General features: G+C 45.8%; 1 protein-coding gene across 7 annotated transcripts in view; it reads right to left on the bottom strand.

The window, feature by feature from the left end:
• The window catches only part of FHOD3 (formin homology 2 domain containing 3), a gene marked incomplete at its 5' end in the record, with an annotated part of 495,578 nt that overhangs the window by 164,235 nt on the left and 314,226 nt on the right, over positions 1-17,117 (bottom strand). For all 7 annotated transcript variants that reach the window (XM_079717563.1, XM_079717564.1, XM_079717565.1 and 4 more), the window contains one exon: positions 10,229-10,467. In XM_079717563.1, the coding sequence (XP_079573689.1) occupies positions 10,229-10,467 (239 nt within the window). The remainder of the gene's footprint in view (positions 1-10,228; positions 10,468-17,117) is intronic.

Below are 17,117 nucleotides of genomic sequence, written 5' to 3'. Positions count from 1 at the left end.
AGTTGTGGTGTGCGGGCTCAGTAGTTGTGGCTCGCGGGCTCTAGAGTGCAGGCTCAGTAGTTGTGGTGCACGGGCTTAGCTGCTCTGCGGCATGTGAGATCTTCCCAGACCAGGGCTTGAACCCATGTCCCCTGCATTGGCAGGTGGATTCTTAACCACTGCACCACCAAGGAAGTCCCAAAGCACTTCTTCTCTGCTTCATGATTTTTTCCTCTTTTCACGATCAAAATTATTTACTCTTCTAACTCAAAGTCAATTTTGTAAAGCTTGTTATAAGTGAAAAAAATATAGATAAAGAAAGAAAAATATTTTCCCAAGTCCAGTAAGTATTTGTTTCACTTCGGAAGGCCTGCCACGGGCATGAAGCCCTGATACCCTCCACCTGCTCACCCTGTTCTGTCCCAAGACCTCTAGGAGACCAAGGCCTGCACGCAGCAGGCCCCAACTGGCCACTTCTTCATGGGGGCTCATCTCCTGTCAATGTTTAAACTCATGTTTATAAAACCAGAACCGCATGACTGGGAAAAAGAAAAAAAAACAAACCTTAGGAATTAAAATAATTTCTCTGGAGGCAAACGTGATTACTGTAATGGAGTATTCCTGAAGTGTGATATAATTGTCTCTGATTCCTCACTGAGTTATTGTGTCTTGGGGAAGCACGCTTTATCAGGATGTTCAAACGGCACTTAGGCTGAAGATACCCGTCCCAAATGTGCCCAGGCTTCCCTGTTCTGCAGGCCACTCTCCCAGGGCAAGGGGTAGGCTTCCCTCTACTTGGCTTGGCTCTGCCTCCTGTTTCTCTCCAGGGAAATCAGACTCTCACTGGGCTGGGGGGGTTGGGGGTGAGGCTGCAGTGACTCATTTATTCTAGTTATTTAACAAACTCTCTGACGGGTGCTCCCACGCAAAGCACTTTACAGGGTTCACCCCTTAACTCCTCGCAGGAACTGCTGAAATGGTACTATTACTACCCCATTCACAGCTGAGGAGCTGAGGCACAGAGAGGTTAAGGAGCTTGCCCAGAGTCACAGAGCTAGAAGCCGGGATCTGAACCCAGGTAGTCCAACCTTAGCATCTAAGCTCCTGACCATGATGCTCTGCTACCTCTACTATGATCATTTCTTTGTGGCTGGAAATAAATGCCTCTTCTCTTTAAGGACTGGAAGAAGCTGTGAATCTTTCCTTCTTTCAGATTCTTTTCATGTATTCAAATGTATAGGGAGTCTACCAGTTCTCACCCCTTGCCTGTCTCACCGAGGCCCCATTCCACCAAGAGGAGAATCAATGATGCCTTGATATAGACAAACTTGGACCACAACTATAGCCCATGTTAATCCTCATCAGTCTCTGAGACATCAACATTACCTCCCTCAGAAATCAATGTTTTCTCTACAAGAGTATGATGCTTCTGTGATCACTGTCAGCTCGCTGAACACATTTGTGAGACAAGAATGACATTAGGCCAGGTCTCTCTTTCTTTGGGTCTCTCCTCATCAATTTCCAAAGCCTATTCCAAAGGGGTCCCTTGCAAAATGCTTCCCCAGCATCACCTTGGTCCACTATAAACACCTTTTTTGCCATGTCAGATTTGACCTCCTCAGCCTACATTTTCAGGGTTTTATTTCCCTGCTAGTTCAACCTTCATCACTGAAGAGTTACTACCAGGCTCCTTCCACAGACTCTTGGAAAAGAGACAATCTCATTCTTCCTTCCATGATTGGATTTAATCGACTCAGTTTAGTAATCATTAGAAAGCCCCTGCTCCATTTCCAAAGGGATCCTGGAATTGCCAGGGATATAAAGAGAGAGATGCTTGCTCTCCAGAAGGACCACCCTCACCCATACCTGCATGAACTTCCAACAAAATCAGCTCTACCAGAAAGGGCTGTGAACAGTCAGGACATGGATGGGAAGATGTGTATTACAGAAAATGGAGAGTCTGCAAGGTCATGGGCAAGCAGGCTTGACACTGAAAGAAAATACCCAAAGCAAGTCAAAGATGTAACTAGAAACAAAAACCTTTCCGTGTGTTCACCACTCCCACAGTAAAGGGCTGTCTCTTCCTGCAACATCACACCAAGTAAGGGCACTCTAGCTTGAGAAGCATTCACACTTGAAGACAACCAATATCAAGGTTCATTGACTTGGGAAGTGAGTGAACTTCTCAGTTTCAGAATTTCATGACAATTCTACACTTTATCCACTCACTTCTCTACTCACTTGGTTTGTTTTCCCTGGGTTATGGCATCTAAGCCCAAGCTAAGAGTTCCAGAGGTGCCTATCCAACTGCCTATGGGACGTTCTACCTGTGACCCAGATATCTCAAACTGAAAATGCCCACAGCTTACTCAGTGGCCTGACAGCCATCCCATGACCCTGTTAGTGGTTGCCTAGGGATCACCCCGGACTCCTTCCTCTTTCTCACCATACAGTCGTCACCATCCCACAAATGATGTCCATCCTGTATCTCATCACCTTCTCCTGCCTGCCATTCTCCCTGCCACTGCCTGCTGGGCCTTTCCACCTCTCTCCAGACTGTGGCCCAGGCCTCACCAGGCTCCCTGTTTGCTGTCTGCTCTCCTCCCATGCACTCTCTGTGCTGTTCCCACAGGGGTCTTGCTGAAATACCACCCCGATCTCACTTCTTCACTTACAATTCATCAGTAGCTCTGTTCAGTTTTAGAGTTTTGCCATTTTCTTCAGAATCTAGAAAAATCCCCCAAATTCAATTCAGCAAAGTCCAAACCCCCAAAGAAATCTGCAATCTGATCACAGTGAACCTTTTGAGAAACCAGAAGCCCTGCGCCAGAAATCAGAAGGAGCTTTTGCAAAGTGACCTCTTCCTCCTACCTTTTGCTTCTGTCCTTTCTTGGAGCAGGTGCTCTCAGTTCCAAGTTCACAGCCCTCTGCTCAGCCCCCCATCCCCCAGCCATCTCCCCTCCTATCCTCCCTTTGCTGTTCAATACTCAGGAAACCACGAAGGGCTTCGGGCCATTAACTGGTAAATCTGAATCACTGGCTGTATTCTAATCATACCTACCTGAGGAGGTCACATCCCTTGCTGGTGAATCCCACTGGTAACGAACCATTACCGTCAGATCAATCTTCCCAAGTAGCTACTTGCCACTCATGGTACCCATGGTTGTTAATCTAGTTGTGGTGAAATCCTCTAGCATGGTTATACCAGTGCACAGAATCTTCTCGCCAGTTCACGTTCATGTTTATTTAACGATTACCTTCTTTAATAGCACAATATCCGGGAAAGCTCCAGGGCATGGAGCTACTACAGTAACAACACTGAGCTAAGCCCACATTTGCACTGCCTCTCTTGACTCCCATGCCACTCTATTAAAGCAGCATCAGCGCCCTGAGTTTACAGTGGAGGAGACCGAGGCCAAGCCTGGGGAGGAAGTGGGAACTGTAGCTGGAAAGGCCATGCCTGTGCCCTCAACAAGCTGTGGCTGCTCCTGTTCTGCACTTGGCCCAACCTTCCCCAGAAGCCAGGAATGAGGTCACCTGAGTCGTAAATTTTGTAGGTTAACACCAATGATACAACCCCTACTGTAACAGAGAAGAACAAACCTGACTCCGTATTGGATCTAGTCCTTTAGCTCTCATCTCTGTGCCCTGTGCTTAGTCTTGCTGGTTCTGTGCCTTTATAAAAGAATGTTGTCTATAGCCTGAAATATACATGGTAGCCCATTCTCAAAGCTCTGCCTCCCAGGCTTCACCTTTAAAGGTATAACACTTGTCACACACATAGACATAAAAAGTTGCACAACAGAGAATGATGTTTGTCTTGTTGGAGGTTTCCAGCAACATCGTGACCAGACCTACGTGGACAGCTGCAAGGACAAAAGATTATCACATCCCCTCTGTCTGGCCGGCACCAAGAAGTTTGCAGCAACCAGTCATACTCCGTCCCCTTTTAGTATAAAAGAAGTCTGAATTCTAATTCAGGTAACATGGCTCTTTGGGACACCAGTCCACCATCATCTGTATTGTAGTGATTTTTTATTGTAGTATTGTAGTAAATAATGTATTATAGTAATTTTTTTAATGTACTGACAAAAAACTAGAACTAATAATATAGAAGAAGGGCAACATGCATTTGATAATCGCTTACTAATTGCCAAGTACCCAGTAGATTTGTTTTATTTCTACAGAATCACAGGGGGATAAAAAGGGTAGTTTAATAAAATGGTGAAGGGCCGAGACTCCGGATCCAGACCACCTGAACTCTAAAACCAACTCCACATAGATTAGCTGTGGGACTCTGGACAGGTTACTTCAATGTTCTGTGCCTCAGTTTTTCTTCCTGTCACACAGAGATAGTAACAGTATGTATACCTCATAGGGTAACAGTGAAAAGCGTAGTACACTAAAGTTCTTAGCATAATGCCTGGCAGATAATTAAGCACTCAGTACATTACTTGAAAACATAAAAGAGCTGCTCTTTATTCTGTTCTCACTCTGTGCCAGGGGCCATGTCTAAATGGATACAGGGCTAGCAGTGGCAGAGCCAACACCTCCATTCTACGTCCTGTACAGCAGTGATTCCACATTCCATGCTCGTGAGAATGTGTGCAGACTGAGCGCTCCTCTGCTGCTAGGATCCAGGACCGGTTCTCGGCCAGCAGGTGTGGACTGAGTTTCTGCTGCTGGTGTCCACAGTCTGTCCCCACACCACACCCTGCCAGGCTCCTCACTGCAGCATGGGTGGGCTAGCTACCCCTGGTTAGTACCCGTGGCCTGAAGCCCACGTGGGCATGGTCCCTCCTGGTCTCCCCTTCTCCAGGACCAAGGGGGCCAGGCCACAACCTCTCTGTGCTGCTGGAGGGTCAGGCATGTCTGTAGGTCAAACTGCTGCATCCAGTCCTTCCCAACTGCAAGCTCCAGGCCTGGCCACAACCCTTGACTCCTGGTCAGTCTGTCTACTTCCTGATCACTTTCAATGTATTAGAATGAGTAGTTTTGTACAACAAACATTAAGCCTTTTTTCCTTATTTTTACCCCTAATCTAACCTCCATGGACAAAATCGCAGATCTTGAATTTAACTTTTTCACTTCTTGACCCTCAGCTGATGGCACCATCAGTTGAGAGGAGGGCATCCACCTCTCCTCCTCAAGCTGAGTTCTCAACTCCACCTAAACACCTGTGAACACTGAGTGGACAGAGGTGGCTCTAGTGAGCTTGTCCCCTGTATTCCTCTTCCTCCAACCAGGTTCCCGAGTCTGGCTGCAGAAGACCACACCTTATGTCATATCATCATTTTCCTGTCTTGCCATTTTGTTGTATGCTGGTGTCACATTCCACTATGTCAATATTTTTGGAATGTGATAGGTGTGAAGCTGATTAGAATTGGATATGCTGGGCATTTCAGCTACTGAGAAAAATCATGAGATTTAGTCAAACTTTTGGTTCTCAAAGAGGGCTCAGCATATTCCCTGAGAATGTGAAGTAGAAAACTTTGCTAAATGGAGTTAAAACCAAACCAAAACAAAACAGAAAAGGGACTCTACCGTACTATCTATACAGTAGCCCCCAAATTTAAGAATTATATTATCTGAAAAAAAAAGTCAGTTTTGACGCATGCACATGATGAGCATTTAAGATAGGTCCACAAAGTTCAAGAAAGCTACCCTGCTTCCAACAGTCAAAAGACTCCCTGCCTCAGCATCATCCCAAGGAGGTGAAAATCACAACCAATTACGTGCCTTCCCCTAAGGCAGGGTTGACATTTTATAACAGATAATTCTTCACTGTTGGAGGCTGTCCTTGCACTGTAGAATGTTTAGCAGCGTCCCTAGACTCACCCACTGATGCCAACAGCACTCTCCACCCCAGCTATGATAACCCAAAAAGTGCCAAGTCATTGCTCAGTGTCCCCTAGGGACAAAATCACTTCCGGTTGAAGACCACTGCCTTTCAGGGCCACTGAGACTGGTCCCAGCCTGCCTCTACATCCCTGAGCAGCACATCCTTTTCTGGGCTCAGTGCCACATGCTCTCCCCCACACTGGCTCTGTATGTCCCCCTAGTCTGTCTGACTCTTCTCCACCCTCTGCAACCCCCTCAGCCTCCCACTGGGAACGCATGAGCAGCCATCAGCAAACAGCCTCCACACCTTCATGGAATATTCTTTACTCTAACCCTGGACTTAAGGATGCTGTTCCCTAACAGACTTCTCATATGGCATGACGGTTTCTTCTCTCTTACCCACATACTCCTCTTTGCCAACTCCACACCACTTCCCCTGCAACTTCCCTCTAGAAACACAGCCCCTTAGAATATGGGTTGGCAAGCCTGTGGGCCAAATGTGGCCCACCACCTGTTTTGGTACAGTCTGTCAGCTAAGAATGATTTTCACATTTTTTTAATGGTTGGGGGGAAAAAATCTAAAGAATATTTCATGACATGTAAAACTCAAATCTCAGTGTCCATAAATAAAGTCTCAGTGGAAGGCAGCCACACTCATTCTCTTACCTGTTTTCTATGGCTGCTTTTATGCTACAAAAAAAGCATAAAAGCAGCCATAGTTGCAACAAAGACTGTCTGGGCTGCAAAGCTTAACATATTTATTACCTGGCCCTTGACAGAGAATATTTCCAACCCTTGACTTGGAGGAATGTGGGAGTCATCTGTACCATCTACTTCCAAGCTGTTGTCACCATCCAGTACCCGCCAGGTCACTCTTCCATGTGTATTAAAATATACACATGACTGAAAGCTGGATGGCACAACTGCTAACATGAATGACTAAATGAAGTTCAAAATTACCTCTACGGGTTAGAATGTTGTGTGGAAATCAACAGGATGAAATTAAACTTTATATATTAAGTCCCATGCCAAGTTCATTGTCAGAAAGATGGATATACAGAGCAGGAAGAAGACCCAGTGTGTGTTGACAGAGGTAAGAACCAGGATGAATAGGGAAACATAGGGAAATTCTATCCATATAGTGAAATGCTAAGCACCAACAGAGCTACCACATCATGGAGTAAATTTAGACCAGGTGACTTTACTAACAAGCCAAAAAGTTCAAGGATAGAATGGGGTGCCTCAGGGAGAAGAATGTCCGAGGCTGAGTACACAGAAAGCCTTCTGGTCTGGGCTTGACAACCCTGAAGACTTTTTAGTCCTAACATTATATACTATTACAATTTAAACCAGAAACCCTGGCTCTTTGGATGATTAAATGCTAAAAATAACTTTCTTGGTAAAAAAATGAAAGCACCAACATTTTTCTTCCAATCAGATCTGTAAATTTAATTGCAAAGATGAAACTCACTATGGCACACATAGTCACAAGGGGTACTTTTAGGTGGCAGATGCCCAATAAACTCATACCTTATTTGGTAAATGCTCACTGTGGACTTCTATTTCTTCAGAAACCTAAGCAGAGCAATGTGAGTTTTGAGGCTTACTCGTCCTTATTAAAGCACATAGGCTAGCAGGCCTAAGTCTGTAAGAAGACTTGGGGATTTTCTCCTGTTCGACTCTCTTTGATTTTTATATTAACCTGAATAAAAGTACACATATATGGTATGTAAACAAATTCCCTGTCTAAAAAGTCAGAAGTACAAATCTCACTCAATGACTATGTTTAGGAAGTAGGGTGGCAAGTGGTTCTATACGATTCGGACATTGAGCAGCAAAGGCCAAAGACTTAGATTTACCCCAGGGCTTAGCTCCCTAGTCCTGAGATTCATCACAAGGCACCAAGCCCCTGATGTTTTCTCATCTGTAATGTGAGGATAATGATACTTGTCCCTGCCTGGATCCTACAGAGGATCAGCATGAGAATCCAATTCAAGTGACAGAGAAGAACCATCTGAGTGGAGAGTGCCATATACAGTTTAGGACAACATGAATCTCTAACCTGTAACATAGCTCTACCTTCTTTTCAAAAGTATTGGCATTAGTTGGGACACAGAATAATACAATTCAGCCTAAAATTCTCCATATGTGACGTATGCAGGCACGTTGCTACAAGTTAGCAGTAAGCAGGGCCGGAACGTTCACACAGATGAAGAGTAATCTAGGACAGGCATGCGTCTGTGTCTTTCAAGGTCTACGGGGAATAGAGCACAATGAACTACTTGATTCTAAGGTAATGTTTTGAGGCACAGATGCTGAGCAGGTGACTAAGCTATGCATGCAGGGACTGCTTCCCAATTTGCTTATCGTCACACTTTCCCTCTATCCTACTCCCACTTCTGCCAAAATTACGGTGTCATTTTGGGGCCACAGGGCAAAATCCCTCCAACAGGCTTCATGGATGAAGCCACTTCATCGTCATCGATCTGAAAACCTTTACCTTTCTTGGTAAGCTGGAAAGTGTATTTTTCTTAAACAAATACTATGAACTTTACATTAAAGTAATAATTTCATTAAAATGAAAAATCAGTCCTATTTGAAAACACTGAGGTGAAAACATTCAGAGAAGCATCTGTGGCCTCCCGTTCCAGATCCCACCAAGCCCAGAGCCTCAAAACTGTGCCCAGGATGGTCCACTCCACTGCTGTTACCTTTGCCAACATATCACAAGGTGTGCTCACCTGAACTCACAACACAGAGACCTTTGAAAAGTGTAAAAACAAGAAACAGAACAGAAACAAACATGACACACGTCAGACAGAGCAAAAGAACACCAAATGCTGCTAACAAGGCCTCCTAACTCCTACCTTCAGCCTCTTTGGTGGTTTTAAACCAATTTTTCAGCCCACTGTGTACACTTTCCTCAACTCTCTCCATGTTAATTTCTCAAGCTATTAGCCAGGAGCAGCGCTACAGAGAGCTTCCAGGGCCCTCTGAGCACTGCCTGAGTTTCTTGAAGATCTTAGATGACAAAGTACAATGTTCATAGTAGAGGTTCTCATTCCTCAGTCCATTCAGAAGTTTTGGTCTTCCTTTCACTAAAATAGAGATTGCTATACACAGACTCTTAGAGACAGAAAAACCTGTAGATGGACGGCTAGGTGATGGAGAAGGGTGTCAACACGGACCATGCCTTGCACATCACTCGCAGACTGATGTCCTCCTTCTCCTTCTGTAATAGGGGGCACCCAAAGGCCTGGACCGGTTCATGTTCCAGTGATCCCATGAGCACCAGACTGCTCAAGTCACTCCCTAAGTGGGGGTGTCCCCTTAGGGATAGAGAGGAAGGGACATATGTGGATAGTGACAGACCTCACTATCTTTAGGTCATACCACTTATTCTGAGTTATATTCTTCTACACCAAGCAGCCTCCTGACCTACATTTGGCTCCCAGGTGGATCTCCACGATGGGGGGAAAATGCTTCAGTCAAGTGATGTGAGCAGGGTTTCCGCCAGCAGCAGGAAGAGGTGCACTGGCAACCAGTGTATCTGTCAGCCTCAGTGGAGTTGACTGGCATGGACTGGTCCACAGAGTCCCACCATCCTAGTGAACTGAGAGCATCCATTTGGGAAGATATAACTGGACCCAGACCCCAGAGCAGCATGGCCATCCTTTTGCTGCACCTCTGTTTTATGGAACCACTTATGGAGCTCCTATAGATTTTGTCCAATTTTGTATTTTGGACATACATACATAATTTCTCATGGGATTCTCAATCTATTTCTTTTTATGTCCTTGTCTTCATTCTTATTTTTTCCCTGCCCAGATGGGAGGTTCCCAGGAATGGAGATCATACCTTTTCTATTTATATGTCTTCACGGTTCCAAACAGTCCTGGCCTATAACAGACACTTAATAAAAAAGTATGCTGCATGACTGACTGAATGGTTGATGGCACCAGTATTTACTGAAGTTATATGAAAGCACATATTTGTTCTATTTAACTCAACCTCAACCACGTATTGTCATGGGTACCTCGGACTCTATCGATCTCACATTCGTGTGGTGGCATACCATTTATTTCTAGGCCAAAATTTTGTGTTTTGGATTCTTTTCTAGTTGATAAAGCACAGCATTTCTACACAGATATTAACTGAGATGCTAAATAATATTAAAACACAAGTGGGTGAAGATGAGTTCATGGCGTTAGTAAGACCAAGTCTACGCATGTCACCAGGGCCGCCCCGCCCTGGGAAGTTCCGGGGGAATTAGGGAGGATGGTTTAATGGTAGAGAAGAGGCAGGGAGCAGGAGAGGCGGGGACGGTCAAGGGCACCGGTGGGGGTGTGGCCTCCCTCCCTCTTTCCGGCATCCTTGCACCCCTCTCCGCGGCTGGGTTAATACTTACTTTTCACGGAGATCACGCACTTGACTGGCCTTGAAGTCGGGAGCCGACGGCGAGCAGGGGCTGGGCGGAGGCGACAGAGGACTCTTGATGCTCTGCACCGAGTGCCTGCGGCTCCGCCTGCGGTCCAGGCCCTGGTGCTCGCCGCCCGTGCCGGAACACACGCTGGCCCTCCTCCGGTCCCGGCACCCGCTGGGGGGTGGTTCAGCCGTCTCGTCGCCATCCTCGAGCCTGAGTGCCACCTGGAAAAGCAGAGAGCGCCCAGCGCCAGCTCAGACCTGACAGCCTTTCACAGTCCCGCCCCAATGAGCACAATACGCCGTCTCTTCCCATCCTGTGGCTGCGGCTTCTCCGCAAGGTCATCACAACCACACGCATCCTAAAGCGCCGCCTGCAAACCAAAAGATGCTGGCCACTGTGTGATTTTCCCAAACGGATACAAAAAGGTCAACTGATGTCACGAGAAGACCTGAGAAATATTTTGTAATTAGATGGGCGCTTCACCCTGCGGCCCAGCACTGCCCTTTCCGAGGTCATCTCTCGTGCGCACCCCCCGCCCCGCCCCACTGCCTTTGCTCTTCCCTGGTCCAGGAGGCGGGGTCTCTCCTGAAGCCCAGAGGCAGCAGGAAGCCCCGGAGTTCCTGACAGTTTCGGAGCTCGCCTTCCCAGCTGTTCAGAAGAGCACAGCAAGGAGAAAGGCGGGAGCCACAAACTAGGTGAGCCGAACGTGCTCACCTGCAGGTCTTTTGAGAGGCCTGACTTTAGATCCCCGCGCACCGCAGCTCTCAGGAAACCCTCTGCAGCCTGGTCTCAGGAGCCTGCTTGCACTTGCGGTCGCAAAAATATAGACCAGATATACACTGGACCTCTAGAATTCCGTATTTTAAAAAAATTTCCTCTTAGAAGCACTTACACTAGGAACCCTGATCCTAGGTGGGTGGTACCCTGTCCAAAGGCCCAGCTCGGCCGTCTCCTAATCTCCTCTATCCTGGATCCTACTCTATGGCCCTGTCAGCTCACATTAACGCCCACCATCTCTATGCATACGCTCCTCTTTATTGGAGCTCACTCTTCTCAACCATGGGTTACACCTATCTGTAGCTCCAGCTTCTTTAATTATTTTTATGCCTACCTTCTCAAAAACTACACGGTCAGACGAGCACAAGTTATCGCTGACTAGACCTCTGTGTGGCTGCCTGTGCCACTAGTGGACCAAGGGTGACCTGCAGCAAATTGCTTGCCAGAGAGCCTCTCTCTCGGCAGATGAGGCTAAGAGGATTGCATTTTCAGGTTTGTGGTAAGAAAACTTATCTAACATATGTAAAGCAGCTAGGGTAGGGCTTTCCCTGTGGCAAGTACTCAATTAATATGACCATTCTTCCCCAACATAGGCCCTCGGATGAAGGGGCCTAGGATGCCCACAAATTCCTCCATCACACAGAACTGGCAGGTCAGGCCACCTCACACGCCAGATGGGCCAGGCCAAAGCAAGTCCAGCAGTCTCTCTGATTTGGCACCCAAGGACCCACATGGTCCCCCGCCCCCAAAGGTGCATATTTTCCAGCCTTGTGTATGCTCTTGGTCACATTTCACAATGTGGTCCTGACAAGTGAGAGAATGGAGAAGTAATATAAAGACCCAGATGGCTAACCATGCTATTTGGCTTTGACATCACCTGTCTACAGAAAACCTGGCTACTGCAAAATTAGTGGTCTCCTCTGTCCAAAGCATTGATGCCAACCAACTGTGTTCACATAGCAAGGTGAGCTTGGCTTAGTCAGGGCCAGATTGGCCACTCTCATCCTGTTCACGAGGATGGCCTGTTTCTCAGGAGTGCAGCCTCCCTTGATCTGCTCCACCTCCAGTTTCCTCCAGTTCTAGCTTTGGGTGAGACTGATTTAGTGAAAACTCTTCTATCTACGTGCCAGATACATTCTATAACAAACTCCCAGATAGATGAAGACAATTTAATAATATTTTGACTATTCTGTTCCCTTAGAATTTACAAGTCAGACATAATTTGGGGAGGTTTGAGGTAAGAATTGATAAGAGTTCAGAAAAAGCTCTATTGTTACAAAATCTCACTGGAAAGTCTGTTTCCTGGGGGCAGGGGGGGTGGCACAGGGGGGTCTGCGGTATAACTGCAAGAACTAAGAAAGAAGTTATGTATTTGGTTAACCACTTTTATCATCTCAACTTTAGCACTTTAAATGGAATTCTCTGGGGAAAGTTTGAGAATGATTACACACCTAACCAAGGAGAGTATTTTAAAATATTACTAGCCAATTATTTTTTCTTCATTTTTAGATGTACAAATTCTAGACCATTTGAACTTATTCTGACCTGAAGTATCGATTCTGCTTCTAATTAAGCACACATTTGGAATGATAAGATTAGGGGATAAAGTAGAGTTCAGATATTTCTAATTCCTTTTCTAACCTCAGAGATGCAAGGATCAAATAGCATTCCACTCACAGTGCCTTTCAGAGAGGTACACGGAGTGTGCACAAAGTGAAATTTACTTTAACTGCCTTTTGTCAAGGAAGATGGAGACAATCAGAAAGTTTACATGAAAAGTCTTGAAAGATTATCAAAATGACACCATAAAAGGGAATTCAATGAGGACTAAAGTTCAGATCCTCAACAAAACATTCATCCCCTTAAACAAAGAAAAGGGTGCATGGGGGCGGAGGGTAAATGGGGCTCAGAATCCCAGGAGATCCAATGGCAGCCTCGGGCTTGGCAGTCAGGAATGCTGTAACATGAAATTTGGGGCTGGTCTTCACTCCTGGTTTTGTTTTTACAAGAAGAATTTTAGAATCACCAGTGTCCACTGATGATAGGAAGAGAGACGCACTTTCACGTACAGGGCCTCGATGGCAGTTCCAAATTCTTCAGATTCTAGGGAGCACTATGGATTAGAGTCAAGACCACTAAGGGCTGGAAAACACCTGGAGAGAACAGCACTTATCAAGAGACTTATTCAGAATCTGTGGTGTCAGATCTAATTAACTACAAGTGCAGTGTCCTCCATGGGACCCAAGGTGAGATCAACCATGTCCTGAACAATCTCTAATCTCGCCCACATGATGGAGTGTTTTGTTTGCTGGACCCCTCGTCAGATACCTTCTGACTCTTTTCATCAAATGTAGAACACTGTGTATAAAACCAAGATGAGGAGGTTCCTCATCCAGCACTGATTGCTTGCACATCCCACCCCATCTTATCAAGAAAGCAGTGAGGAGCGGACTAAGGTGGCATCTGTGACAACTTCCACCAGTCTTTGAGGCCACTGAATGATCTAAACATTCTTTTTAAATTTTTGTGGAAAATTTCAAACATATACAAAGACTTCTGTGCTCATCACCTATGACAGTTCAACCACTATTGACCCTGGCCAATCTTGCCTCATTTACTCCCTGCCACCGACCCCACAGCCAGATTTTTTTTTTTTTTTTTTTTTGCCGTACGCGGGCCTCTCACTGTTGCGGCCTCTCCCGTTGCGGAGCACAGGCTCCGGACGCGCAGGCTCAGCGGCCATGGCTCACGGGCCTAGCCACTCCGCGGCATGTGGGATCTTCCCGGACTGGGGCACAAACCCGTGTCCCCTGCATCGGCAGGCGGACTCTCAACCACTGCACCACCAGGAAAGCCCAGCCAGATTTTCTGGGGATAAATCCCAGATCATATAATTTCACCCATTAATATTTCAGTATATATCCCTAGAAGATAAGGATTTCTAAAACCCATAACCACATACCACTGTCCTGCTTAAAATAATTTAATATCATCAAACATTGAACAATCTGAACATTCTTAATGGAGGTCAAAATCTATTAACATTTCTTTGAGTTTACGTTGTTATACTACTACTAACCTCCATGACAGGCAGCCATCTTTACACAGCAGATGTTATCATTTTCCAAATTGCTATCCCACATTTTCTTTTTAATTCATACCTAAACATCTTGATTCAGCTTTTAGGTGAAGTGGATGCCAGTGCTAGTACCATTTCAAGAAGAAACTATGCTGATGACAGGTTGTGGCAGATGATTATAGCACTAGGTTCCCAGGGAATCATGCCTCTCTGTTTCCTTATCCTTGTGTAGCCCTCTCCTACACTGAGTCAACAATTTTCCATGTGACTTACTTTGGCCAATGGGACATCAGAAGACATAGATGCCTCAAAAGTGTTTACACTTTGGGACTTGTCCTTCTGAAATGCTGCTACATGTGAAGAAGTTCGGGCTAGTCCGCTGAAGACATATGGCCCAGCCAACAGCAGCACCAAATGCCAAACCAGGTGAATGAGACCATCTTAGACCATTCAGCCCCAGTCAAGCCATCAGATAACTGTAGCTCCCTGAGAATCTTTCAGGTGAACCAGGCCCAAATCTCTGACCCACAGAATCATGAGCAATAATTGCTGTTTTAAGGCTGCTCTTTTTGGCATATTTGTTTTACAGCAAGAGCTAACTGATACACATTTTAAAAATCACCTATGATAAATGAAGAATTTTAAGAGATTGGATCTATAAGTTATTTATTCCTGACAGTAACAGTCATCCCCTCACCCCCAAAGTCTTCATCCCTAAGTTGCCTTTGCCATTACTAGGACCACATTTTCAGAATCAAAAGTTAGAACACAATCTGACAAAAGACTTTTATTTTGATTCATGAATTTATGTATTTGAAAAATCATCCAAAGCTATAAAAATTCAAATGAATTTAATTAAACATGGATTAAATCACCTTTCTAAAATGGAATTAAATTACATGGAATTGGGCATTCCCCAGAAAGTCCAGGACATATGGTCACCAGACATCCTCAACTATTAAGAAGAATTCTAGAAACCCAACCAAGGTCTCTACAATGGCTTGAAAACATTCATAGTCTATTGTGAGGAAAATATTGGCACTGCTTATAGGCCTCCTTGCTGCCCTTGCATATAATGAACTTAGTTGTCCTGTGGCACTAAATATTTTTAAAACTGCATTAATTTTCAGAAAGGAATAAAAATCCTGACTCTACCTGGTACCCCAAGCATTCAGTAATCACCTTGAGTGATTACTCAAAGCATCTCCCCTTTAAGGTAGCTGATTTCTGATTAAATCATGCCCTTCCTTCAACCCAGCATCTGTTAATAAAATGTGTGATATTTAAAAGAGACCTTCATTCAAGTGCTTACTGAACTTCTACTCTGGGCAGGTGCGCTGCTGGGCACAGGGGTTAGAGAGGAATGAGACAGATGACAAAGGCAAACAGATAGACAAGTGCGACCTGAGGACTGTTCAGTCTGAGGTGTGGACACAGACAAGTGCTCCTTCCTGGATTATAAACAAAGTGCAGGCGACAAGTAGCAGGAACTCCTTTTACCTTGCCAAGGAGGTCTTGCGGACGAGGGGATATCTGAGATGACTCCTACAGGAGGAGGAGGAGTTTGCCAACCTGAGAATGGGAAGGAAGAGTACTCCAGGCAAACCAAGGAGAGTGGATAAAGGGAAGCTCCCTGATGACCTGCCTTTCACGTTCAAGAAACAGAAGAAGTTGAGTGTGGCTGAAACTTCAGAGACATCTTAGGAAAGACCCGAGACAGGCCACAGAAGCACAAAGGCCACAGACGGTGTTAGCTCTTGTACCAACTCAAAGAGTTTGGGCTTCATCCCACAGGCTGTGAAAAAGGTTTTAAAGTTTTTCATTCATTCATTCATTCATTCACTCCTGTTTATTTTCTTAAATAGAGGAATGGCGTAGTCAGATCTGACTTCCAGGAGGATCCCTTGTTTTCAGTTGCAGGGAGTTAGAAAGAGGGAATAAGCAGAGAAGCCCCTGGGGGATGCCACTTTGCAGGTGCCAACCTCTCCAGGCCCTGCCCGTCATCACACCTCCTTTCAACCCTTCACACCTGCCAAACCTGAGCTCCTCCACTACTCTTCCCTCTGTCACTGTCCTTCTTTAGGCCACCACCTCAGATGGGCCTTCCTCCTCCTGCCTCAGTGTCTCACCTCTACCTCATCCTGTCTCTTTTCTTCATAGACACGCCAGCAATCTTGGATCCTCAGCTTACTCACGTACTTTGATCACTGTCTGCACCCCATGAGAATGTGCATCCCCTCAGGACACTGGCCTTGTCTGTCTAGTTTGCTGCTGTGTCTGGGACCTAGAATAGTGCCTGGCACATAGTACGTGCTCAGTAAAGTTCTGTTGAATGAATGGATTCACAGAGGAACAAATGAATGAGAAGATATTGCAATAATCCAGGCAAGAAATGATGAGGGCCTGAGCTAGGGGAACGGAGAAGAAATCACAGTCTTCAGCAATCAAACTTCCAAGCGTGGGGACAGAGGAGAGAGGAGGGAGTCCAGGACAGCTCCGGGTTTGTAACTTGGGAGACTCTGCTCTTTGTAGAGATGGAGAAATGAACAGATTGTGCAGGATTTTTGTTTTTGTCATGGGAGAAAAATAAAAGCTTTCGTTAGGGCTGGATACATGTCACGTGCAGCCTCCAGGTGGCTGTGACTGACATAATCTGAGCTCCTCTGGCATGTTCCATGTCCTTTCTTGTTCCATCACATTTAGCTGCTGGGGGAACCGGCCACCTGCTTGTCTTAGACCACAGAATGAAAGTTGCTTGGGGCAGGGACAGATCTTCTGGCTCTGTATTTTCAGCCCCAGCAGAGTATGTGACAGACCTTCAATGAATGAATGAATGTAATACAAAAAGACACGCAGGCAGAGGGTCAGGCAGCCAGGAGTCTTGGCAGGAAGCTCAGGGTCAAGGTATCAGCCACCAGCCTCCAAAGCTGCTGAACTCACTGGGTGAGTGCAGGCTGCATGTACTGAGAGAGGAGGAAGTCTGATAAGGAAACTCCAACACCAAAAGGGAACAGA

Source organism: Hyperoodon ampullatus (genome assembly GCF_949752795.1).
Source record: "Hyperoodon ampullatus genome assembly, chromosome: 13".
Classification (NCBI taxonomy): domain Eukaryota; kingdom Metazoa; phylum Chordata; class Mammalia; order Artiodactyla; family Ziphiidae; genus Hyperoodon; species Hyperoodon ampullatus.
This window is presented reverse-complemented; position numbering and strand designations above follow the sequence as displayed.